Source organism: Petromyzon marinus, chromosome 41 (genome assembly GCF_048934315.1).
Source record: "Petromyzon marinus isolate PM22_M1 ecotype Great Lakes invasive population chromosome 41, UKy_Petmar_22M1.pri1.0, whole genome shotgun sequence".
Taxonomy (NCBI): domain Eukaryota; kingdom Metazoa; phylum Chordata; class Hyperoartia; order Petromyzontiformes; family Petromyzontidae; genus Petromyzon; species Petromyzon marinus.
In genome coordinates, this window is record NC_133707.1 from 3,379,298 (window position 1) to 3,405,503 (window position 26,206).

Here is a 26,206-nt window from a genome sequence, read left to right on the forward strand (position 1 = left end):
ATGGATTCTTCTAATGACTGCTCCATCAATTTCAGTGAATGGAGAGATACATTTGAAAGCGTATGCTGTGTAACTTAGGGCAACAATTACGCCTATCCGTTCTGGCCACTGCGGAAGAGTAGGCCAAGATACCGTCTAGAGGGGCTGCATTAAAGCTCCCGTTAGTGGAGGCCCTTTCTGCCAGCAGTGGTGTGAGCAAGCGGTTGCAGCCTTATCTCCTTTCGGCCCGCAATGCAGTTCCCACGTGCTAGGGGTAAATGCAGCACCCGATTACAGCTTGCCCGTTATCACCATCTCAGCTGATTGCTGAATTTATCCATATCCTGCCTGACAATTCTAAACCAAAACACAGAACTCGCATTTAGATCAAAGTCTTAAGTAGTTCCCCTCCTGCCACAATGCCATTACGACAGCCATGACACGAACCAAAGCTATCACTGCAGAGGCAATGAACACTTTTAATATTTAACTTTTGATTTTCCCAGGTAAGGCCCACTGAGATATGTAGCTCTTTTTTAGAAGCGAGCTGGCCACAAATGATAGCTCAACGAAGTGGCTCATCAAGTGGAAATGTAAAGCGGCCGTTGTGGCGCTCTTCCGATTAGCACGCTTGGCTACGCACGGTGCGAAAGAAGTTCAACACTCTTAAAAGGGGTGACACGCGGACGACCCTAAAGGGAGGTGAACCCGCTCCCATGCTCTTGACACCAGTGGTCCTCCAGGACCTATGCTGAGTCACTATTCTATCAAACATTGCCTTGCACAACCGAGGTCTAACCCGGCCTCCCCCCCCAGAACCGTGCCTAAATGGATTAATGCCTACAAGGAGGGCCATAATCTTTAAGGGGCACCGTGGTGTCTCGAGACTTAGCATTGGCCTTTTTTTGTTGAAGGGTGGTGTCGCGTTTTATGTCACGACTTAATGGCTCAATCATGTTTTATTGCCGTGTTATTGTGACTGGGTGACCGCGGGGTGACTGGGTGATTGTTGACCTCCTGGGTGGTTGGGTGATTGGGTGAAGGGGTTACTGGTTGATCGTTAAACCCAGAATTACTGAAATGACTGGATTGGTTGTGGTGACGGCTGAATCAGGAGTGTGTGTAGAGTGGAATGTGACTCAGGCTTGTGTGAATTTGAGATGGTTAATACTTTCACCATTTTATCCATATGCCCCGTATTTCTTCAATCAATTCGGATTAATTTTGCATGGGGTTCCTGTTTTGAAAGGTTTGGTCAATTCTTTACCCACTGAAATGTGTTCCAGTGGGATGAAATCAGTTTTACTACCCTGGACAAAATACACATGACACACACACCTTCGATAAGCACGGTTGGCTAACTACGGTGCGAAATAAGTTCCATATACATACGTACACACCCATGCAGACAGATTCAAAGTCTATTTACTGGGCTGCAATGCATTGGCGAAAGAAAAGTTATTGTTGCGCAAACGTACCTGTAAAAGTCAATGTTAAGTTAACCGTGCGGGCGCGCGTGACGTGAAGAAGGGACTTTGTCCCACCAGTAATCCCACTGTCCAGTCCCCTCACCATATAAACCCTGGCGACCCATGAGTCCGGAACGAGAGATGATCGAGGACAAAGCTTCATCTCAACTTCCAAGGTCTGTTGTGCTCCTTATCACGGGAGTGCCGTGTCGCGTGCTGTCCAGGCTCCCCCACGTCTGTTCCCGTGCTGTCTGGCACGGGAACAGACGTCTGTTGTTGTTGTTGTGTTTTTCTGTTGGATGTTTTTGAGTGAGCCCGATGACATCCAAGTGTGATACAGAATTCGGCAGGATGCGAATTTTTGCGTTTTCATGTGGCTAACGTTGACACAATCTTTGACGTGCTTAAATCAAGATGATGACGACGACGTGCATAGCAGTTTTGCGTCATTTACTGCGGGATGAGAGGTCTCCTCACATCGTGCGGACTACGGGGGTTGTTTGATCACACTTCACCACACTCTCCACTGTGGTGAATATGTGCAGTGCAAACGTAGGAGCATAGAAAGTATGGTACAACAGATGTTGGCTACACTGCCCTTTGCTGTGCGCAACTTTGCATCGCTGCACAGCTTCCTTTGACAGCCTGGCGTGCATGCTGGTCACCCATCAAAGCACGATCCACTACCCAGGCTCAAACACTGCTTAGCTTACGAGACCTGAGAAGATCTGGGGCATTTTGCAGGTGATGTGGTCATGGTGATGATGATGCCACAGAGATCCACGTTTGTAAGTCGCTGAAGAAGAATACTGCAACACGTCTAGGTCGTATAGACATGCAACACCTGCCTACAAACACAAAAGCTGTAACACACCTGTGTACACGCACCTGTAACACTCCTGTTTATAAACACTGCAACGTACCTGTGCGCACGCACCTGTGTACACGCACCTGTAACACCCCTGTTCATAAACACTGCAACACACCTGTGCACGCACACTTGTGTACACGCACCTGTAACACCCCTGTTCATAAACACTGCAACACACCTGTGGGCGCACACTTGTGTACACGCACCTGTAACACCCCTGTTCATAAACACTGCAACACACCTGTGCGCACGCACCTGTGTGCGAATGCAAACACCTGCACCACACACCACATGCAAGCACACCTGCGTCTCGTTAAGGCGACCACTGCCCGCGGACCCGCGATCTCATCCCATTATTGATCCCGCTAACCCCCGAATCACCTCCTCCCCATGCTCCCTAACATTCCAGGAAGAACCCTTGGAGCCTCCAGGATGGATGTAGAGATGAAGGGGTCAGACTCGGCCCAGGAGATGCAGGGCTCCGTGCTCAGCTTCCACGACATCGGCTACGGCGTCACCTTGTCGAGTGGCCCGCCCTGGCGTCGCTCGTCCCAACGCAAGGACATCCTGGTGAACGTGAGGTGAGGCGGGCGAAGAAGGCTGCCCGGGTTTGTGTTGGGGAACGCCCGGATGGATCTCAGCGAACGGGGCAGCATTCCTGCCATCCTGACTTCTCCTGCAACGCGGTCGCCTCTGCTCCGATTTCTATCCGGTGGTTTGTTCCCCCCCTCCCCGCCCCCCTCGGATTTCGAATTGCTTCATTGTTGTTGTACCAGTTTTTATGGTATTGTTGTACCCGTTATTATGTTATTGTTGTAGCAGTTATTGTACCTGTTTTTTTTACGTAATTGCTTTTGTAATATTGGTGACCCTGGTCAGACCATCCTTGCTTCTTGAGTTCTCACCTTGTTAAACAAAACAACCTTGAACCCCTTCCGATTTAGGGGGAGGCTGCTGATTTATATATATAAAAAAGCTAAAATACATGTTTAACTAAAATGTTATAAAGCAATACGAATGGCTTAAAGCTTTCGTGACTGCAGGAATTCATATTCTTGGGTCTTTCGGTAAAATCACGTAGATAGGTTCAAAGAAAATAATCAAAAATAACAGAAAACTACGACGTTTCGATCGCAACGCAAGCGGTCGTCTTCAGGAAGACGTCGTAGTTTTGTTATTTTTTAAGTTATTTTTCTTTGAACCTATCTACGTAACTTTACCGAAAGACCCAAGAAGATCAATACGAATGGCTTTGAAAAATCAGTATGCGGCAACAGAATTAAAAACATTATCGCCTCTTCTTCCACGCGTCTGTCCCACTCATGGAGGTGTTCGTCTGTACTTGCCAACCATCTCCACGCTGCCCTGTCTCCACACTGCCCTGTCTCCACGCTCTCCCTGTCTCCACGCTCCCCTGTCTCCACACTCTCCCTGTCTCCACGCTGCCCTGTCTCCACACTCTCCCTGTCTCCACGCTCCCCTGTCTCCACACTCTCCATGTCACCACGCTGCCCTGTCTCCACGCTCCCCTGTCTCCACACTCTCCCTGTCTCCGCGCTGCCCTGTCCTGCACCATCTCTCTTTCCGCTCCTCGAGCCACCGTGTCCGATCGCCCCCCCTCCCCCACCTCTTCTTCTGCCATCCTTCCACTTGCATCACTTGCCACCTTCTGACTCGCATCATCATCTTTCTGTTGTCTCTCAACATGACCGATCATTTGACAATTATCTGCCTACCGCCTAACACTGTCCGATAATTACAATGCCTCGTCTCTAGAGGGCAGCCCGACCTGTGGGAAGGGTGAATCTTCCCCGTCGACCTGTGGGAAGGGTGAATCTTCCCCGTCGACCTGTGGGAAGGGTGAATCTTCCCCGTCGACCTGTGGGAAGGGTGAATCTTCCCCGTCGACCTGTGGGAAGGGTGAATCTTCCCCGTCGACCTGTGGGAAGGGTGAATCTTCCCCGTCGACCTGTGGGAAGGGTGAATCTTCCCCGTCGACCTGTGGGAAGGGTGAATCTTCCCCGTCGACCTGTGGGAAGGGTGAATCTTCCCCGTCGACCTGTGGGAAGGGTGAATCTTCCCCGTCGACCTGTGGGAAGGGTGAATCTTCCCCGTCGACCTGTGGGAAGGGTGAATCTTCCCCGTCGACCTGTGGGAAGGGTGAATCTTCCCCGTCGACCTGTGGGAAGGGTGAATCTTCCCCGTCGACCTGTGGGAAGGGTGAATCTTCCCCGTCGACCTGTGGGAAGGGTGAATCTTCCCCGTCGACCTGTGGGAAGGGTGAATCTTCCCCGTCGACCTGTGGGAAGGGTGAATCTTCCCCGTCGACCTGTGGGAAGGGTGAATCTTCCCCGTCGACCTGTGGGAAGGGTGAATCTTCCCCGTCGACCTGTGGGAAGGGTGAATCTTCCCCGTCGACCTGTGGGAAGGGTGAATCTTCCCCGTCGACCTGTGGGAAGGGTGAATCTTCCCCGTCGACCTGTGGGAAGGGTGAATCTTCCCCATCGACCTGTGGGAAGGGTGAATCTTCCCCGTCGACCTGTGGGAAGGGTGAATCTTCCCCGTCGACCTGTGGGAAGGGTGAATCTTCCCCGTCGACCTGTGGGAAGGGTGAATCTTCCCCGTCGACCTGTGGGAAGGGTGAATCTTCCCCGTCGACCTGTGGGAAGGGTGAATCTTTCCCGTCGACCTGTGGGAAGGGTGAATCTTCCCCGTCGACCTGTGGGAAGGGTGAATCTTCCCCGTCGACCCGCTTCCTCCGGCAACATGCAAACGTTGGACCAACGTTCCATGTTGCCTGGGTCCCTCCTTGTTTGACCTCTCCAGTGATGGTCTCACCCTTTCACTTCGTGGCCTCGAAGTAACGCGATCGGATATACCGTGTCCCGTACATACATATAGAGCGGTGTACAAAGCCACTCGGCCTGGCTTGTGAGCTCCAACTTCCCAGTGCCGGATTAAGCTAGTGTGGGGCCTGTAGCATATGTTATAAAGGGCCCCTAAATAAAATAAAAAAACACGTAAATATTAAACGGCATACATATTTAACTTGCATAGTAAAGTGATTGTATTTTTAATCTAGATTTAATTCGCTATACAGCCAGCTAATACGACAAATCGCTAACCTCAAACACCCAGTCGTTCATAAAAGTTGAAGGCGGTATCGTACTATAGTAATAGAGCAAGTGCAGAATCACTGAACCGGAATTGATAGTTTGAAAGCATTTAGCGCGGGGGCCTTCAAAGTGCGGGGCCCGTAGCATTTGCTACTTTTTCATCCGGCAGTGCCAACGCCACGTTCCGCAGACGCGATACGGCCCGGGCATCCCCGCTTCAGTCTCACACTCCACAGTAACTCCTGCAGGTTGTTGCAGTCTTGGAATCCGCCTGTTAACTTTTTGGTTAATTTCCTTGAGTGTTGGCAGTTTACACAGATTTAGATTATTGTTGTATTTTTTTTGTAAGCAATAGAAATGGACGAAATTAGGTACTCATGGAAATAATGGGGTTTTGTGAACGATATGGGACTCCAATTAACCCGATATTTCAAAGAGAGTGTGTATGTGTACGCACGGGCTAGAGAAGAGATGGACTGATGTGGTACAGAAGGATGTGGAGCTGATTGGCCTTGCCCACGACTGATACCCGCAGTGTCACGATCGGCCTCTGTGGAGGAGGCTCATGAAGGACACCGCTGGGTAGCTGGAGGCAGTCGCCCTCCAGCAGAGCAAGCGACGCTCACAACAACGAGCGGAGCGCCGGGCGGATAAAACGCAGAAAGTTGGCACAGTGCGGAGCACAGGTGATGTGCATCTGCCAGTCATCTCGGTCAGTCATCCCATGGCACCTGGGTTTGTTCCGAGACCTTCTGGCAGTGGGCCCTTCGACACTTCACGTGGCCTCAAAGTGCACATAGCCTGGCACAACCGCCGTGTTGAAGTCACCGCCACTTAGTGGCGAACGGCGGTTGTTGTTGTTGTTGTACGTACTCTCGAAACATGTCAACGTTGGGCCAATGTTGACACGTGGTTTGAGGCTTTGGATCAACTTTGACCCGACGTTGTTTGTCTGCTGGGAACGTGCACGATTATTTTAAGGAAATATTAACACGGACCAAAGGGTTCCTTTCATCCGTGTGTTCACATTAGCACAGGCCCAAGTGTTAGAGTTACAGAGCAACAGTTACAAGGTTACTCCAGAGCCTTAACTGTTACCAGGGCCGTATTATCCAATAGGCCACATTAGGCACTGTGCCTTGTGACCAAGTGCAACCAATATATCTTGTTGAATAAATGTATTTATATAGCAAGGATAGGTGAGAGAAATTAACACCTTTTCATTGCAAAAATCGTAATAACTTATTTAAATGCTGTCTTTCACGCAATCTCATTCTCAAGAGAGACAGAGAGTGTCGCAAGGGAAGACAAAGGCGGCGTTGTTGTCCTATGGTTGATCGGAGACAGTTTTTGTTCTCAGCTTCAGCAAGTGACAGCGGCGGTAGTCGTGATATGGGGCAGCAGCAGCAGCACCAACTGCAGAGAGTTATCGCTGAAGTCCTACGGATGCCTGTCAACCCCTTATCAGTGCCTACCTTATTACAGACCAATTCAAACCTTATTGGTCACCCCGTGCCCACTTATAAATCTCCACGTTCATCCTACAAAGTCCCACCACTATTGGAGAAACAGGCACATTCCCCCCCCCCCCATACCCCCCGTCTTGAAACGGCTGTACGCCGTATTGGACCTATAAACTCAATTTCCCAGTACAAGAATACGGGTAAACCGTATGCGTTGACAGATATGCTGCTAAACACGACACTATACACGACTCTATACACTACTACAAGCCTGTCAACCCCTTATCAGTGTCTACCTTATTACAGACCAATTCAGACCTTATTGGTCACCCCGTGCCCCTTATACATCTCAACGTTCATCCTACAAAGTCCCATCACAAGGGAGAAACACAGACAACATGTTTTTTCCCCGTATTGAAACGGCTGTACACAATATGGACATGAAAACGTAATTTTCCTGCACAAGAATACAGGGTTAAACCGTGTGGGTTGATAGCGATGCCTACAATTGCTACCGTGCATATTTTATTTCGTGACAATTTGTAGAGTTAACCTTCGCCGAAGTGTGCTTAAGTCAGACCATCTCGACTTCTACGAAACGGTGAAGAGAAAAAAAATATACAGCGGCTTTGTAGTAAATGAGCACCCAGATCTTTAATAATTAACAGTGAAGGCTGGAGGCCCGACCCGCACCCTCCCCTCGGCCCAGCCCAGGGCACTCGGCAGGCTATGTTATCCAAAGGTACCCTTCTGGCCACACGAGTTAAATGAAGTCTCGATGATCCGCCCTAATGACGAGGATGGCCACGGATAATTCAAAATCGCGGATAATCCAAAACTGTAAAGTTAAGGTAATGGAGTTGCTCAGTGATAACACTGACTGTGTTGAACATTCACACAGTACACTGCTTATACGACCAAGTTATTCCTTGAACAATACATAGACTTTGGTCTCCACGGGCTCTCACCTGGTCAAAATAAAGGTTCTGTTTGTCTGTGTGTCTGCGTGCGTTTCCCAACAGTGGCCTCATGAGGCCAGGAATGAATGCCATCTTGGGACCGACCGGCAGTGGAAAATCTTCGTGAGTGAAACTGCGAACTCTCCGTTACTTTGCGCTCATCTCCTTCGTAAGTAGAAAATTAAAGCCATCGCCACAGGAGGCTGGTCGTGGCCACATGACCCAAACTATGGACCATATAACTGAACTGTAGTCTGTGCTCCTTTGAATGCATTTAGCTCCTGGACAAATTGCTATGCGCAAAAATATAATTAATACAAAAAGGCACCTTCAAGGGTGTCCAGGTGATTAACCTATTAAGATCCTGCAGTAATGTAGACCCTGGGAGCAATATTTCGTCAGTCCAATGGTGGATGAGGGCCTCGCCACACCACCAGGATAATGGGAGTTATGCCAAACTTCACCGATCGTGCCCACGCTGGTGACTGCGGGGTTGTGAAGGCGGGGTGCATAGATGGAGCAGAGTACAGAAGCACAATGGATTTTGCAGAACAGCCCTCTGCTGCTGTGGATGCTGTCATCCACATTGCTGATGGGCGCCACGGTCGTGAGATGGTAACTCCCTCGCCTGGTATGGAGGAGGTCGTGGGTTGCATCTCGACCTTGACGCCTGTTTATTTGGAGTTTGCGTGTCTCTCTCCTCGTGGTCGCGTGGATTTTTTCTCCAGGTCCTCCGGGTTTTCCCTCCACATTTAGAAACACGCGTTTAGATTATTTGGCTGTGATACATTTCTACATGATGAACCACTTCGTTGAGCTATCATTTGTCATAGCCAGGTCGCTTGTGAAAAATATCTTTATAGCTCAGTGGACCTTACCTGGTAAAAATAAAGCCTAGTTTAGTTTTTTTGTTTGATTCTATAGATGTATGGACGTTAAGCTTCTATTACACCGTAGCCAACCGTGCTAATCGGAGGTGCGATTGCTGATGCCACTGCTCCCCGCTGCTGCTGCTGCTGCTGGAGACGCTGCCGATGTCGCCCCTGCCGCGATAGATGCCGCCGTAGCTTCCACCTGTGTAATGACAAAGTAATAAGAAGAGCCACTCTTATTTAAAGACTTCCACAATAAGGAACCCTACTAAAGACTTACACAATAAGGGACCCTAGGCTTCGTTCTTGTCTTCCCGCTTGTATCGTCCTCCAAGCGTCCCCACTCCTCGTGCTCTCCCCGTATATCTCCCTCGGCCCCCTTTCTCGGACCTTCTCGTTCTTGTCTTTACCTTTAGCCAATCTGTGTCCTTTCCCTTTAACGGATCCTTTCCGTTAAAGGGAACGGATCCTTTCCGTTTGCCCGTTCAACCCCTTATTCTGCAATCCCTTTAAAAGTCTGCCTCCCGACCAATCACCGTGGAGGACTCTTGCTTCCAATTGGAGACCGTTTGTTTATTTTTAAATGGCCTTTAGGCTGCATATGGCTTGGGGTCATTTATCGGTCATTACGCTTGTATGGCCTCGCTGTTCTCTGCGTGCTCAGGCTGCTCGATGTGCTGGCCGATCGGAAAGACCCCTCGGGGCTCACGGGCGAGGTGCTGCTCAACGGTGACCCCCTGCCCCCCGACTTCAAGTTCATATCGGGATACGTGGTGCAGGTGAGGGAGATCCCCTACATCAGGGGGTGGTCAACCTGTAACAGACCAAGAGCCATAGAGTACACATGAGTGTTGCAAAGAGCCACGTGTACATAGATATGTGTATATCCATAATAGAGTGTTTTTTGGGGTTAGATTGCACGAATATAAATGGGTTGTTAAGCCCGCCACCAACCGACACGGCCAATTAGTAAGGTTTGTCACGTAAACAGAACATGCCAATTCGCGACGCGCGAACCGCTACACTATCGCTCCCCACACCTACCCACACCCCATACCTCCGATTAGCACGGTTGGCTACGTATGGTGCGGAAGAAGTTCAACATACATACATACATAATTACATACACACACTTTTATACATAAACACAAAACCGCAGAAATAAACCACTGCTGCTGCTGCCCCTATTACTGAATGCCACTCCTGTTGCTGCTGCCCGGTGCCGCAGGACGATGTGGTTATGGGCAGCCTCACCGTGAGAGAGAATTTCCAATTCTCGGCCGCGCTGCGTCTCCCGACATCTGTGAGCCACACGGAGAAGGAGCAGCGCGTGGAGCGAATCATCTCGGAGTTGGGACTCACCAAGGTGGCCGACTCCAAGGTCTGTGTCACCCACGGAGATCCGCCACAATGTCGACCACGTGTTGCCCGAGGTGCCAACCGCAATGTCTACCGCACCGCCGAGACGATGCTCGCGATGGGCGCGGTGTCATCCAACTCGTCAACCCACGTTTCCAATCCCAGTGTCAACCTTGCATCACCAACGGTCTCACCGTTGTGTCACCCACGTGCCACCCACGTGTCACCCGGGGTCCCACCCACGTGCCACCCACGTGTCACCACGCGCGTCAGCCATGCGTAACACACGCACGTTACCGGCTGGTCTCAGCCAGCTGTCACGTTGTCGCCCACGTTGTCACCCATGACATCGCGACGTTGCACGGGATGGCGCAACGTCACCCGTGTGCGTCACCCGCTGCTGTCACCCGCTGCTGTCACCCCATTTTGTCCATCCTCCCCGCGCCCCCCACTGGCCGTCAGGTGGGCACGGAGCTGGTGCGGGGCGTGTCGGGCGGGGAGCGCAAGCGAACGAACATCGGCATGGAGCTCATCACGGATCCCTCGGTGCTCTTCCTGGATGAGCCAACCACGGGGCTCGACTCCAGCACCGCCAGCGCCGTTCTGCTGCTGCTGCGCCGGTGAGATGCCATGCCACACCGGGGGTTGCCTCCACGAGGATAGCTGTTGTCGGGCGCGGGTCCGGGTGTGTCCCACGTCGAGTCCGGGTGTCTCGGCCTCGCTTTGCGCTGCGTTGCACCACTATCCGAGTAGTTAACCTGGCATTCAAGAAACCTTCAGAGCCAGGGTGAACATTCGCCTCCAACGTATTTAATGCATGAAACGAGGTAAAACTGATGGGAAAACACAACACACAATACAGCATCTGTTAATACTTCCAATATCAATACAATGAATGAACATTGCAGCATCATAACATTGTCTTAGATAACATGCATCTCAACAATAGGTCCTGGATGGACCAGGCACCTACATTAGCACTGAATAGCGATACAACAAGAGAATAAGCTACTGTGTTAAATAAGGTCACTTTGTGTAATCACCATACTGTAGCCTAAATGTACAGCGCTGCACATAACACTGAACTGTGGATGAGATGCTTCTTCATCCTTTCTCTCAAGAACGCATTAAAGTGAAATGGGCACAAGTCTGGCTGAACTCATCCAACTACAAATAACATTCACAATCTTGACTTAAAGCTTTCGTGACTGCAGGAATTGATATTCTTTAGCTATTTCGGTAAAGTCACGTAGATAGGTTCAAAGAAAAAAATGTGCTTTTTGTTATGTTCTTTGAACGTATCTACGTGACTTTACGGAAAGACCCAAAGTATATAACATTCACAATAATGCAAGTGGCAGGCTTCGTTGTTAACTAGGCCCCATATTCATCATAACAATTTAACAGCATTATAACAGCAATCCTAACATTATAACAGCATTCTCAGTATTATAAGAACATAAACAAACTTGCAGACAATGCTTCTTAAGGTCCCGCAATGAACAGATGCACCCGTCTTCACTGAGATGCTAATTGTGCCTCCATTTTGTACGCTATGGAATGGCTGACACCCCTGCCTGGCCTCGTGACTTAAAGACCCTTAACTCGTAATTTTCTGGTCACGTGACCAAACTCAACACCGTTATATCAGCAAGTTCCTGTGTAAACATACCCCCATATCTGCCATGGGACAGAATACCCAGTGTTGGAGGAGAGTCTGGGTGTACACATGTGGAGTCCGGGTGTTGTCGGGGAGAGTCGGAGTGTACGCATGTGGAGTCTGGGTGTTGTCGGAGAGAGTCTGGGTGTACACATGGGTAGTCCGGGTGTTGTTGGGGAGAGTCTGGGTGTACACATGTGGAGTCTGGGTGTTGTCGGGGAGAGTCTGAGTGTAAACGTGGAATCCGGGTGTTGTTGGGGAGAATCCGGGTGTGCACATGTGGAGTCCGGGTGTTGTCGGGGAGAGTCTGGGTGTACACATGTGGAGTCCGGGTGTTGTTGGGGAGAGCCCGAGTGTACGCATGTGGAATACGTGTGTTGCCGGGGAGAGTCTGGGTGTACACATGTGTAGTCCGGGTGCTGCCGGGGAGAGTCTATGTGTACACATGTAGAGTCTGGGTGATTGTCCAGGAGAGTCCGGGTGTATGCATGGGTAGGCCGGGTGTTGCCGGGGAGAGTCTAAGTATACACATGTGGAGTCCGGGTGTTGTTGGGCGGAGTTAGGGAGTCCGGGTGTTGTCCTCTTGTCCGCTCGGCCGCCCGCCCTGCGAGTTGCACTCTCTCGCTCGCCGTGACTCGACTCTGGCCTGCAGGCTCTCCCGCCGCGGCCGCACCATCATCTTCTCCATCCACCAGCCGCGCTACTCCATCTTCCGCCTGTTTGACAGCCTCACGCTGCTCGTGAGCGGCCACACGGTGTACCACGGCCCCTCGTCGCAGGCCATTATTTACTTCAAGTCCATCGGTGGGTGGGTGGGCGGTTGGGTGGGTGGGCGGGTGGGTGGTTGGGTGGGTAGATGGGTTTTTGGGTAGGTGGTTTGGTGGGTGGGCCACAATTGTTGTAGACATCTGGAAATGGAGGGTTGATGATCATGGCTTTTGTAATGGCTGTGATGATGACCGTAATAATGTCAACAATAACATGACAATTATGAGTGATGATGATAATAATGATGATCAAGATGTTGATGCCTTTGATGACGATGAGAATATTGATGGTGATAATTATCATGATGATGATAAGACGATGATGATGATGATGATGATGTGAGTCAGGCTACGAGTGTGAGCCGTTCAACAACCCGGCCGACTTCTTCCTGGACGTTCTCAACGGAGACTCCACGGCAGTGATGGCAACCGCAGACACGGCCGTCGAGACCGGTCGGTCACATCGCCCACATCGCCATATCTCCACATCACCCACGTAGCCCAAATTACCCACATCGTCCACATCAGCCACGTCGCCCACATCACCCACATCGTCGCATCGACACAATGCCCACATCCGCCACGTCGCCCACATCAGCCACGTCACCCACATCGTCATATCAACACATTACCCACATCACCCACATCATCACAACAACACATCACCCATGTCGCCCACATCGTCACATTAACACGTCGCCCACATCAACACATCGTCACGTCGCCCACAGTGGGGCCTTACCTGATCAAGTAAAACAAAAAAAGGTCGAGCGACATCGCCGTAACCGCTCACCCAGGAGACGCGGAGGCGGGCGCCGGCTCCGTGTGCCAGCGCCTCGCCGAGAGCTACGCGGCGTCGTTCTTCTGCCGGGACGCGGAGTCCGCCCTGCGCGCCATCGAGCTCCGGGGCTCGGAGTCGCACGGCGGAGACGGAGACGGCAAGAAGAGGAAGGGGAGGGTGGGGCGAGCCCTGGCGAGGGACAAGTGTGCCACCTCGTTCCTGCACCAGTTCGCGTGGCTCAGCAAGCGCAACGTGAAGAACCTCATCGGAAACCCGCAGGCCTCGCTGGCGCAGGTGACGTCGCGTAGGCGGTTTGGGGCAGGGACGTGCGGTCAGGGGAGGCAGGGGAGGCAGAGCCTCAGGTGTCATACTCCAATGAAAAGAGCTGTTACGAAAAGTAAAAAAAAAAGAGAATAATCAAATGAAATTAATATTAAGATTTTTCCACTGATCTGTGTTATAAATGTCATTTCTGTACGATTCCAATCATTTTTATCGTCAAAATCGCCAAATTTGCGGAGCTCCGCTGCAAATGCAGGAAGAGACGAGAGGTGAGGCAGCAACGAGCTCAGCCTCCCCTCTGATTGCGCAACCCCTCAGTAATTGTTACTATCTCAGTATGTCACCAATGTAATGTTTGTAGACCCCTTAATTTCATGTCCTCGCCTTCCATACTCCAGGTAACTTATTTCACGTATGTGTATAAAGATATTTAGGCTCGCTGGTCTCGTCATGAAACTGCAATGAAAAAGCACCAGGGGAGGCAGCTATCACATCTGCCTCACTGAGGGGGACGTGTCTAACACGCCCCCTCAGTGAGGCCACGCCCCCTCCGTGAGGCCACGCCCCCTTCGTGTGTGAATCTGGCTCTGACAATAGCTAGTGCCTCCCCAGCCATTGACCTCACGGCACATCACTGGTTTGGAGGGGCATCGGGGGGGGGGCACCCTTACTCAGTGCCCAGCCTCAGCCGCAACGGTGCCGAACGCCACTCAGCAGAATGATGTTGGCACGCCACATCCGTCTCGCCTCTTGTCCTTCCTTGGGAGACTGGGCTGGTGTGTGGGGCGTGGTGCGTGGGGTGTGATGGGGTGTGGTGGTGCGTGGGGGGTGGTGTGTGGGGTGTGATGGGGTGTGGTGGTGCGTGGGGGGTGGTGCGCGTGGTGTTGGTAACCTGCATATGTAGGAATATAGAGTAAAATAAAATTCCTATTAATAATAGGATTTTTCCTCTTTTTTCTGGCAACAAAACTGAAACCTTTTTACAAGGATTAATGTCTGCATTAACCACAATGCATATATTATCATAGTACAAACAACATACTATGATAATATATGCATTGTCCCTTGGTGTGGACCAATCAGTTTCAAGGACAATGCATATATTATCATAGTATGTTTTTTGTTTGCATTTTGGCTGCAGGTATTGTGATTAATGCCGACATGAATCCTCGTAAAAAGGTTTCAGTTTTGTTGCCAGAAAAAAGGTGAAAAACCTGTTTATTACATTTTGGTACTGGCAAAGAAGGTCTAATGAAAATTCCTATTTTTCCGACTTCCTTGACCTTGTCCCAAAGATCGCGAAACGCCGTTCCTAGAGAATTGTTCTCCAACTCACTGGCGCGGGCTGCAGCGGTAATAATCGGCGCGCTTGACGCTCGCCCGCCACGCGACAGCCTGGCGGTGGAGGGTATGACGACACACATTTGGCCAGATAATTACGTCACCTAATAACCCTCCCACCCCCCCCCCCAAATACAATTATGCGACAATAATATAGGGCTAGGATTATCATGGATAGGCATGCCTTGTAGCTCTCGCGGGCAGTGCCGTACGTCGATAAATCCCCGCTCCAAGGCATCCCGGCAGCATTGCGGAGCACGCCGAGTGAGACCTCAAATCCCCGTGGGGTCGCCGCGTCGAGTGGCCTCGCCGTGAGCTCCGCGCCGCTCACGCGGCGCTCTCCGCACGCTGCCGCCGTTCCGCTGGCGACGCCGCAGGTCGTGGTGACGTTGGTGCTGGGGCTCGTGGTGGGAGCGCTCTTCTTCGACGTGAAGCAGGACAACGCGGGCATCCAGAACCGGTGAGGGCCGTCCAGCGGGCCGGCGGCAATTGCCACGTTGCCACACGGCCGGGCGGTCAAGTCTGCCCATCGGACGAGCGAACGCCGTTGTTGATAAACCACAGGGCGATGGGGGGCCGAGACGATTCCCCGACCAGGAATTGAACTCGTGACCTGTCATAATGCCCCCCGAGTCTCCATGCCCTGAAGTGGCAATGCCAGCCTTGCCCTCTGTCTAAATGTCCCACCTATCCCAATGCCCCCATGTCTCAATTCCCACATCTCTCAATGCAACGTATCTCAATGCCCCATACTGCCGTGTCTCAATGCCCCATACTGCCGTGTCTGAATGCCCCATACTGCCGTGTCTCAATGCCCCATACTGGTGTGTCTCAATGCCCCATACTGCCGTGTCTCAATGCCCCGTACTGCCGTGTCTCAATGCCCCGTACTGCCGTGTCTCAATGCCCCATACTGCCGTGTCTCAATGCCCCATACTGCCGTGTCTCAATGCCCCATACTGCCGTGTCTCAATGCCCCATGCTGCCGTGTCTCAATGCCCCATACTGCCGTGTCTCAATGCCCCATACTGCCGTGTCTCAATGCCCCATACTGCCGTGTCTCAATGCCCCATACTGCCGTGTCTCAATTCCCCATACTGCCGTGTCTCAATGCCCCATACTGCCGTGTCTCAATGCCCCATACTGCCGTGTCTCAATGCCTTCCTCCCCACCCCGTGTCTCTCAGGATGGGCTCGCTGTTCTTCATGATCACGAACCAGATGTTCGGGAGTCTCTCGGCCATCGAGCTGTTCGTCCGAGAGCACAAGATCTTCATGTGAGTCAGGGGCACACGGACACACGAGGGTGGGGGGGGGGGGGGGGTGAGCGCGGTATGGTGGTGGCACTCACACTGATAATGCTGATGCCGATGATGCTGATGCCGATGATGCTGATGCCGATGATACTGATGACGCTGATGCCGATGATACTGATGATGCTGATGATGCCGATGCTGATGATGCTGCTGGTGCCGATTATGCTGATGCCTATGATACTGATGATGCTGATGATACCGATGCTGATGATGCTGCTGGTGCCGATTATGCTGATTATGATGCTGATTATGATGCTGATGATGTCGATGCTGATGATGCTGGTGATGATGATGCTGATGAGAATGCCGCCGACGATGACGACGACGACGATGCCCTGTGCCCAGCCACGAGTACGTGAGCGGGTACTACCACGTGTCCGCGTACTTCTTCTCCAAGATTCTCTCCGACCTCATCCCCATGCGCACGATCCCCGGCATCATCTTCTCCTGCGTCACCTTCTGGATGATCGGTAGGGCTCCCTCGCTCCTTCACTCGTCCGCTCGTTCGCTCGCTCACTCGCTCGTTCAAACAAGTCTTTTCGCTTCTACACCCGGTCACGTATGTGTGTCGTGATGAAAAAAGAATGGGCTTTCCGGCAATTATGTGGCCGATTATTTTTTCCAGAATTTTTATACCGGCAAAAAAACGGTCTTGTAGATAGGGGCCGTCCATAAGTGACGTCATGCACCTGGGGGGGGGGGGTCAGACATTTGTGACGATGTGTGACGATGTGTGACGAGGGGGGGTTTGAGAAATGTGACGTCACATAAAAATGCGCAACTTTAAATAAATATAGACAACACGTTCTACTTAATTCTATATACTTTTTAATAAATGTTTTCTCCTACAACATCAGAGTGCAGCGGCACATTAAATACGCACTAAAATGGCAATAGTTTAAAGCGATTTGAAGCATGTTTTATTTTGGGGGGGGGGGCAGAGTTTTGTGACGTCATATTTGAGGGGGGGGTCTGTCTTTTTGTGACGTCGTGTGACGATGGGGGGGGGGGTCAAAAATCGTTCAAAATCGCGTGACGTCATTTATGGACGGCCCCATATGTGTGACATGTATGAATATGTGCGATCCAGCCTTCTGTGACCAGGTCACGCACTTGCCACGTGCTTGACCAGGTCACGTGTGCGTCACGTATGACCGTGTCGCGTGTTCCGCGTCCCGGGGTTCCAGGAGGAACAAAAGTTGATGACTGCGCGTGTCACGTGCGTGTCCCGAGTGAGTCACGCACGTGTCACGCGTGAGTCACGTGCGTGTCACGTGCGCGTCACGAGTGAGTCACGTGCGCGTCACGAGTGAGTCACGCACGTGTCACGAGTGAGTCACGTGCGTGTCACGAGTGAGTCACGTGCGTGTCACGCTTGTGTCTCGTGCGCCAGGGCTCCAGGCGCGAGTGGACAAGTTCTTCATCCACATGCTCACGGTGGTGATGACCGCATACGGCGCCGTGAGCCTGGCCCTCGCCGTGAGCGCTGGCACCAGCGTTGTTGCCGTTGCCAACGTCTTCATCACCGTCTGCTTCATCTTCATGATTGTACGCCCCGCTCGCTCGCTCGCTCATTTACCCGCTTAATTACTCACTCACACACCTGCACACTCAATCACTTACCCACCCGCTCATTCACTAACTAACCCGTTTACCCACTTAGCCACCCGCTCACTCACTCACTAACCCGTTTACCCACTTACCCACTCACTCACTAACCTGTTTACCCACTTACCCACCCGCTCACTCACTCACTAACCTGTTTACCCACTTACCCACTCACTCACTCACTAATCTGTTTACCCACTTACCCACTCACTAACCTGTTTACCCACTTACCCACCCGCTCACTCACTAACCCGTTTGCTCACTCACCCACCCGCTCATTTACTCACTAACCTGTTAACCCACTCATCCACCAGCTCACTCACAAACCCGTTTACCCACTTACCCATCCGTTTACTAACCTGTTTACCCAATGACCCACCCGTTCACTGACTAACTTGCTTACCCACACACCCACCCACCCACTCACCCACCCGCCCACTCACTCACTAACCCGTTTATCCACCCGCTCACTCACTTACTCATTAACCCGTTTACCCACTTGCCCACCCAGTCGCTCACTCACTTGCCTGATTGCCCACTCACCCACCCGCTCATTGACTCACTAACCTGTTAACCCACTCACCCACCAGCTCACTAACTAACCCGTTTACCCACTTACCCACCCATTTACTAACCTGATTACCCACACACCCACCCGATCACTGATTAACCTGATTACCCACACACCCACCCGATCACTGAATAACCTGATTACCCACACACCCACCCGATCACTGATTAACCTGATTACCGACACACCCACCCGATCACTGATTAACCTGATTACCCACACACCCACCCGATCACTCACTTTTCCAACCAAAATGGTATTCTCAATTTGACATACGACAGCACTCTTATTTAACGATCACAAAACGCTACCACGGAGACCTTGCTACCTTACATATTCGTGATCTAGAGATAAAATTCGTCAAGCAAATATATGTTAGCATTTGTTACCCAGGGTGGGTACGAATGGGAAATGTTTTGGGTCACTGGCTCAAGGTCTAACGCCTGACACCGCACGTTCACGATCCTTGCTCCGTGCGTCCCCGCAGCTTTTCTCCGGGTTCCTGGTGAACCTGCCCAGCGTCATGGCGTGGCTGAGCTGGCTGCAGTATCTGAGCATCCCTGGCTACGGATTCACGGTGAGTGTGGCACCAGGCGGTGGCACCGGCGATCAGTCGCGCTCGCGAACCTCAGGAGTTAGCGACTGAACCGCTCCGTGTTCCGTCAACTTTACTTCTGTTGATTCCAAACACGTTCTACAGCGTGTACACTAAACAGGGAAGGGCTTTAAAGAGTTGTATAATCCCCTATCGATGTAGATGCCACTGGTTCTTTATGTTCTGCAGTTGTAGATGCCACTGGTTCATGTTCTGCAGATTAGATGTCACCGGTGCCATCTATTGCGCAGTGGTTGAACTAGGAATACGATTATTTGTATCTCTGAAAGTTCGTAAGTCGAACGTTCGTAAGTAGAGGAGTCCCTGTATTCCAAATCCTAACATCTGCAACAGTGCCACGGACCACTAAACAGCGGCCGTGCGGGATAGTGTCGCCACCTGTCAACGGTTTGACCCGAACGATCGGGGAATTTGGCATCCGTTCTTTGGGTGGCAGCAATGGATTCACACCGAGATGCGTTGACCGGGACCAGCGTTGTGTGGAACTTCGTTACAGAACAACCGACGTGTATGGCGGACTGAGAAATATGGGCTGGTAAAAGGTGGCAACGTAGCCGTCCGCGTTCGCCGTTGTAACTTTGCCGACCCGCCCACACGGGACACCTGCGAGCAAGAGCTTCATAGCTCTTCGGATTCCTCCTTCCAGTCCAAGTAAACATTGCGAGCCGGTTGCGTGACAGCTCGAGTGTGCTGCGATACTGCTGGACTTTGCTCGAATGTGTCTCCGTGATCACTGAAGTCGACCCAGGTCTACCCTCGAGAGCGAGACTGCGCTGGTACGGTCACGCAAAAGAAGCGCGACCTTGACCGCTGTCCCCCACGCGATGCGATAGGCAAGGTCACGGCGGCGCCACGATCATCGTGAGGTCAGCTGCCCACGACAGCCGGCGTCACCCCCCCTCCTCTCATTGTCAGGGCCTCCTCATTAACGAGTTCACGGGACTCGAGTTCCTGTGCCGGGGCGGAGAGAACGCCACGGAGCCCGAGCAATGCCCACCAAACTCCAGCGTCCCGCTCGGCCCCGTGTGAGTAACCCAGCAGCAGAGAGAGAGCATGACCGCGACGCCAACAGCAGCTGCCGAGACGACGACGGGAGACAGACGAGCCCTCGCCCCCCTAACAAGCCCCGCCCATCACCTCCCGTCCAGCGGCACGCGTCGGGAACAGATGCGAGGCATTTTATCACGACCGTGTTCACGTTACGCGATTGGCCATCGAAACCGATAAATCGGCAGAGTCATCGACGGGTTCAATGTGCGGCGAGCTTCTTCCGCGCCGTACGAGAGCCCAGCTCTCACGAACGTGCCCATTAGTTACCCCGCAGAGCGCGGCGCGACAAAATCCATCGTTGTACTGTAGCGTCTGTGCCCCCCCCACCTCCAAAAAAATCCGCACTGACCAGCCTGGTGAAGTATGGTCAAATAATCGCCACGACCCGCACGGTGACCATCCGACAAGGTCGGAGCCACTGGGGGATGAGCGGTGGTCGCGATAGGGGCGGCAGCGTTGGTGGTGTCGTTGACAGTGATGGCGGTAGGAGTGGTGGTAGCGGTAGTGGTGGTGATGGTGTTTGCGGTGGGCATTGAGAGCCGTATGGGTGTTGGTGGTAGGGCCAGAGGCATTGGCAACGTTGGTGTTGATGGCATTAGTGGTAGTGGTGGTGGGGGTGGTGGTGGAAGCAGCAGTGGTAGCTGTCGTGGTGTGGTTCATGACGACGGCGGTTGACGGTGGTGACGGCGGTGCGCTGTGACCCCCGTGGTGACCTCATGTAGGTGCACGGGGGCGGAGCAACTGTGCCGCCTGGGCATCACGACGGACTCGTGGAGCCTCTGGAAGAACCACGTGGCGCTGGGCAGCATGACCCTCATCCTGCTCACCATCGCCTACCTCCGCCTGCGCTTTGTGCGCAAGTACACGTGATCGCCCGCTCACCCGCCCGCTCACCCGTGCACTCACCAACCCGCTCACCCGTCTACTCACCCATCTACTCACCGACCCGCTCACCCGTCTACTCACCCGTCTACTCACCCATCTACTCACCGACCCGCTCACCCGTCTACTCACCCATCTACTCACCGACCCGCTCACCCGTCTACTCACCCATCTACTCACCGACCCGCTCACCCGTCTACTCACCTGCCCACTCACCAGCCTACTCACCCATAGACTCACCCGTCTACTCACCTGCCCACTCACCAGCCTACTCACCCATAGACTCACCCGTCTACTCACCCGCCCACTCACCGGTCTACTCACCAACCCGCTCACCCGTCTACTCACCCGCCCACTCACCCGTCTACTCACCCGCCCACTCACCCGTCTACTCACCCGCCCACTCACCCGTCTACTCACCCGCCCACTCACCGGTCTACTCACCCGCCCACTCACCCGCCCACTCACCTGTCAACTTCCTCAACCCGCTCACCCAACGGTCCACATGCCACGGAGAAGCACGGCGTTTGTACCAAATGATAAACGCCATAATTGCGAGTACGTGCGTATGTACCGTGTGTGTGTGTATATATACGGGAGAGCGAGCAGTGTACGCAATGTATCTCTCACGAGATCGATGTTCTTTTTTTTGTTCGCATGAACGCTGCGTTTGTTGTTTTCCGATGAGCTCGAAGCGCGATGGGCCTTGCTTCGAGCCGTCGCCGCTCGCGTTTGACGCGCCACGCTCCCTTCCCGGCAGCGAATCCCCTCACATCCCCCGGGGGGAGGAGACCGCCAGCCTCCCGTCCCCCGGGTGACGGAGCGATCCGAAAAAACGTCAGATCGAATCGAATCTCGGGCCACGTTTGGCATCGGCGCCGTTTCCGCGGCGCAAAAGGGGGGCGATCGCGAAGGTGCCGCGTTTCGCACGGGAGCAGGGGCGCCGCGGTGACTAGGAGACGTTAACGACCTCGCCCGGTGCGCAGGAGGTCGCGAGTTTAAACCCAACCCTGACGCCTGCTGCTGTATATTTGGAGTTTGCACGTTCTCCCCGTGGTCACGTGGATTTATCGGCGTGCTCCTCTGGTTTTTCACTCCACGTTTAGAGTCAACGTCACGCGTTTAAAGTAATGGGCTCCTATCAATGTCCGCGTGATAAGCCACTTCGTTGGGCTATCATTTGTGATGGCCAGGTCGCTTCTGAATAAGAGCTATGCAGGTCTGTGGGCTTTAAGTGGTAAAAATAAAAAATAGTTAAATAGTTAATAGAGCCTGCAAGTTGAGTAACTTACCAACGTTGGACCAGGCTGCCGGCACGCATGGACGACTGATCTTTAACAACTGCCTTGGTCAATACACGCCACGCGTATTCAACATTGTGGGTGATGATGCTGTGTGTGATGCTGCTGCGTGCGACGACGATGATGATGACGATGAGGACGATGATGACGACGATGATGACGACACACCACAGTGTTAACCAGGGTGGCCGCCACTGGTCTCGAACCGCAAGCCTCCGCAACGGGCGGCGAGCGCGCCATCGCCCGGCCACGTCACTTCAAAGACCGTCAACGAGACGACAATTGGTGAATCCCCACCATTTAATCGCAAACGGCGCAAGCGGAGAGCAAAGCAAAACATTTACGCCCCCCCGCAAGCCACGCGGGGCCAACTATTTTTAAAACAAAATGTATAATCTTCAATAAAAAAAAAATCGATTTCGACGGATTAAAAAAAAAAACGATTTCAACTCCGGCCAAAGAATTGGACGGCCGGCGGCATCGTCGGCAGCAGCATTGTTGGTGGCGGGGTCAGCGGGGGCAGGGGAAAGGGGAGGGCAGCGGTGGCTGGAGGGGGTGATGCTGCTGCTGCTGCTGCCGTGTAAACCCAACTGGGTAGTGTGCGGGAAACGTTTCAGCCGTGGGATGTTTTGACCACTGCCAGTTACATTGTGCGAGCTTTTTTAGTTTGTATCCATGGGTAGAAATTGTAGAACCCGGAGAAAACCCACGCAGAACACAGGAGGAGGACATACAAACTACACAGAGGCACCCGGATAGGGAATCCAACCCAGGTGATTCTTGCTGCGAGGCACAAGCGTTACCTCCGCACGACCACCCTACCCGCTAGTAACTATCGTCTCACCACCGATGACTGAACAGTGAACCCAATAAACTCACCGACTCGCTCACTTAACCCTCAATACAGTGCAACAATGTGGACTAATTACTTTGTTAGTTACCAAGGCTTTACCAGAATCTGAATCTTTATTTATCCTGGAGAAATCCAATGAGCTATTAAGTTATTTTTCACAGATGTCCAGTAGGGACGGTTCAGAAGAAAGCAGGGTACGGGTTTCAATTCCCAGCATCATTAAACATCTAATTAAAAAAATCATTAAACTAAGACCCATCAAGACCAGTTACACACACACATACACAAACACGTAAAAAAACATTAACCAATCAGAGTAGCGCGTGGGGGCGACATACGAATGGCTCACAATGGCCGTGTCAGAGACGCTGAGCCCGCATCGTTGAGACCCTCGGTTGGATATTCATATTCTTGGTTCTTTCGGTATCGTCACGTAGAAGGGAAACAATAAAATAATACAAATTTAAAACAATGAAATTCTCATGACGTTTCGACTGCAACACAAGCAATCATCATCAGGTGTGAAAACCACAACAAGAGAATTTGGTTTTCACACCTGATGATGATTGCTTGTGTTGCAGTCGAAACGTCGTGATAATTTTATTGTTTTAGATTTTTTATCATTTTATTGTTTCCCTTCTACGTGACTTTACCGAAAGAACCAAGAATATGAATCCCTGCAGTCGCGAAAGCTTTAAATCAAAACCCTCGGTTGGAGTCCGGCGTCCCGGCCGCACCGCGAGTCTCGCCCGGGTGTGGCGCGTGCGAGCGGGATTCCTCCGTTCCACTGCGACTCGAGCAACCGGGGGAGGGTTGCCACCCCAGCGTGGAGTGTATCAGAAGGTGGGGGGTGGGGGGGCGGGGGTGGGGGCGGGTTCCCTAAGCTAAAGAGCCGCGCTATGATGAGCGCGGTTGGCTACGTACGGTGGCGAAACAAGTTCGACTTACGTGTGTTACGTCCCGCGACGATTCGTTTCGCTACGCGCGATCGCCGCTCCCCCCCCCCCCCCCCCCACCACCAACCCGGAGCGCGCATCGCTCTGATCGTCGGTTCTCCCTCGGCAATGTTTTCAAAGCCTCGTGTCTTTATAGCCGAGCAAAAATGTCTCGTTGCTTATTGGTCTCCCGTCCGTGCAATTTCAATAATAACCTTTGTAAAAGCTCTTGTTAAATTGTTTTCTCTGTTTGGTCCCAAGCGAACGTCGGGTCTAACCCTAAACCACAGCCCCTAAACCTAACTCCGATCTCAAAGCCTAACCCCTGGCCTCATTGCAAGTCTTAACCCCTATCTGTAATGTCTCTCTGCTACTCCCTACTCTTACCCCCTCCGATTAGCACGGCTGGCTACGTTCGGTGTGAAAGAAGTTCAACGTACACACATCCCGAATGCCTGACCCTCAATCCTATCCCTAATACCGAACCTGTAACCCTATCCCTAACCCCTACCCGTGATGTGTAACCAGTAACAAAACTATCTGTTTCTGCACCTGAGGACGGCTGCTTGCGTTGTGGCCGAAACGTCGTGAGAATTTTATTTTATTATTTTTAATTTTCATTATTTTATTATTTCCCCTCTACGTGACTTTACCGAAAGAACCAAGAAGATGTATCCCTAAACCCTGTCTCTTAGACATAACCAGAAGCCCTTAAACCACGTCCCCCATAACCCCAAGGATACAGGTGAAAATGAATGAGGTGCAGTGCCCCCCAAATATTTATATATCTATTCGGGGGGCACCGGTACCCCGGTGAACGGTCAGCTGGTCGGTCTCCCATCAACTGGATTCCCCGTGGTTGGTTGGGCAAAACAGCCCGCTGATCTCGCTGCCGCTCACCCCGCTGATCTTGGCGAACGGTTAAGCTGGTTGCTCGGTCAGTTTTCGTTTGGCGATGCAGTTGCCGGTTAAAAAGACGCAGCAACGCTCGCCATGGCGACGCTGCGGTGACATCGCCGTGCGGCGACGGCGTCGCTCCACCGGAACCTTAGAGGCTTTTTATTTTCACTTCTCGTTGAATTAAATTGCAAACTCGTCGCCGTACAGCCTCCGGAACGCAGCCTGGGCTTGCGTAGCTACAAGGTAAGCGCCGTCCGGAGTGGTGTGGCGTTCCTACTACAGCTATCATCGTCATGACAATCATTACACAAGCGGAAAAAAAAAAACCTGGACTGCTCCCGAGAAAACCTCTTACAGATTTCCTTACCCCTCCCCGCCACCCCCCTCCCCCCACCACCACGGGTCGACGTCTACCTCCTCACACCTGGATACAGGCGGCAACGCTCCCCCCCCCCCCCCCCCCCCCGGTCGGCCTGCGGCCCCGGTGAGTCGGTGCGCCTTGTCGGCCATCGCTGCTCGACTTTACGGTGATCTCTCGGCCGTTGCGCCGTACAAATAACCCGGCGCCGCTCCGGGTCGCCCGTCCGGCGTGCGCCGGGGTCTCCCCGCCACGGCCGCTGCCGCCCGCTTGTTTAGGCGATCTGATTGGTCGGCTTCTTGACCCGGAAGTAGAGCTTGCGGGTCAGCATGGACAGGAAGCAGGGCACCTGCTTCTTGCCCAGCGATTTGATGTCGTTGGAGCGGTCCACGCAGCGCGCGGCCACCATGCGGTTGACGAGCGTCAGCAGCTCCAGCAGCTCGAGCTCCGAGCCGTGGCGCTCCAGCGCCGTCACCAGGTCCTGGATGTACCACGAGCCGTTCACCGTCTCGCGGTGAGAGTAGTAGCCTGCCGCGGGGCGGGCGAGCGAGAGAGAGAGAGAGTCATGGAAAGACAGAGAGATAGAGACTCGCGGAGAGACAGAGAGGGAGGAGTTGTGGAGGGACTGCGGGTGGTCATTGATATTATCACCATCATTGTCATGTTCTTGGTTCTTTCGGTAAAGTCACGTAGAAGGGAAACAATAAAATAATAAAAATATATTGTTTTATATTTTTATTATTTTATTGTTTCCCTTCTACGTGGTGACTTTACCGAAAGAACCAACAATATGAATCCCTGCAGTCACGAAAGCTTTAAATCATCAATGTCATGGTCATCATGTGTTTCATCTTCATTATGGTCATCACTACCACCATCACTGTCACCATCACTATCA

The 26,206-nt window shown here is 52.4% G+C and overlaps 2 protein-coding genes across 4 annotated transcripts in view; one reads left to right on the forward strand and one right to left on the reverse strand.

The window, feature by feature from the left end:
• LOC116951002 (broad substrate specificity ATP-binding cassette transporter ABCG2-like) lies at positions 1-24,287 on the forward strand. Its single transcript, XM_076073237.1, has 16 exons — positions 1-1,624; positions 2,729-2,900; positions 7,921-7,980; positions 9,394-9,508; positions 9,958-10,110; positions 10,551-10,708; positions 12,401-12,552; positions 12,864-12,968; positions 13,313-13,590; positions 15,297-15,379; positions 16,106-16,195; positions 16,580-16,704; positions 17,628-17,782; positions 18,901-18,990; positions 19,945-20,054; positions 20,802-24,287. Exons 2-16 carry the CDS (start codon positions 2,752-2,754, stop codon positions 20,947-20,949), a joined length of 1,971 nt encoding a protein of 656 aa, XP_075929352.1. The 5' UTR covers positions 1-1,624; positions 2,729-2,751; the 3' UTR covers positions 20,950-24,287.
• CASP6 (caspase 6) overlaps positions 22,545-26,206 on the reverse strand; it is a 24,007-nt gene continuing 20,345 nt past the window's right edge. For all 3 annotated transcript variants that reach the window (XM_032969138.2, XM_032969139.2, XM_076073241.1), the window contains one exon: positions 22,545-25,836. In XM_032969138.2, coding sequence (XP_032825029.1) covers positions 25,583-25,836 — 254 coding nt within the window. In that variant the 3' untranslated portion in view covers positions 22,545-25,582. The remainder of the gene's footprint in view (positions 25,837-26,206) is intronic.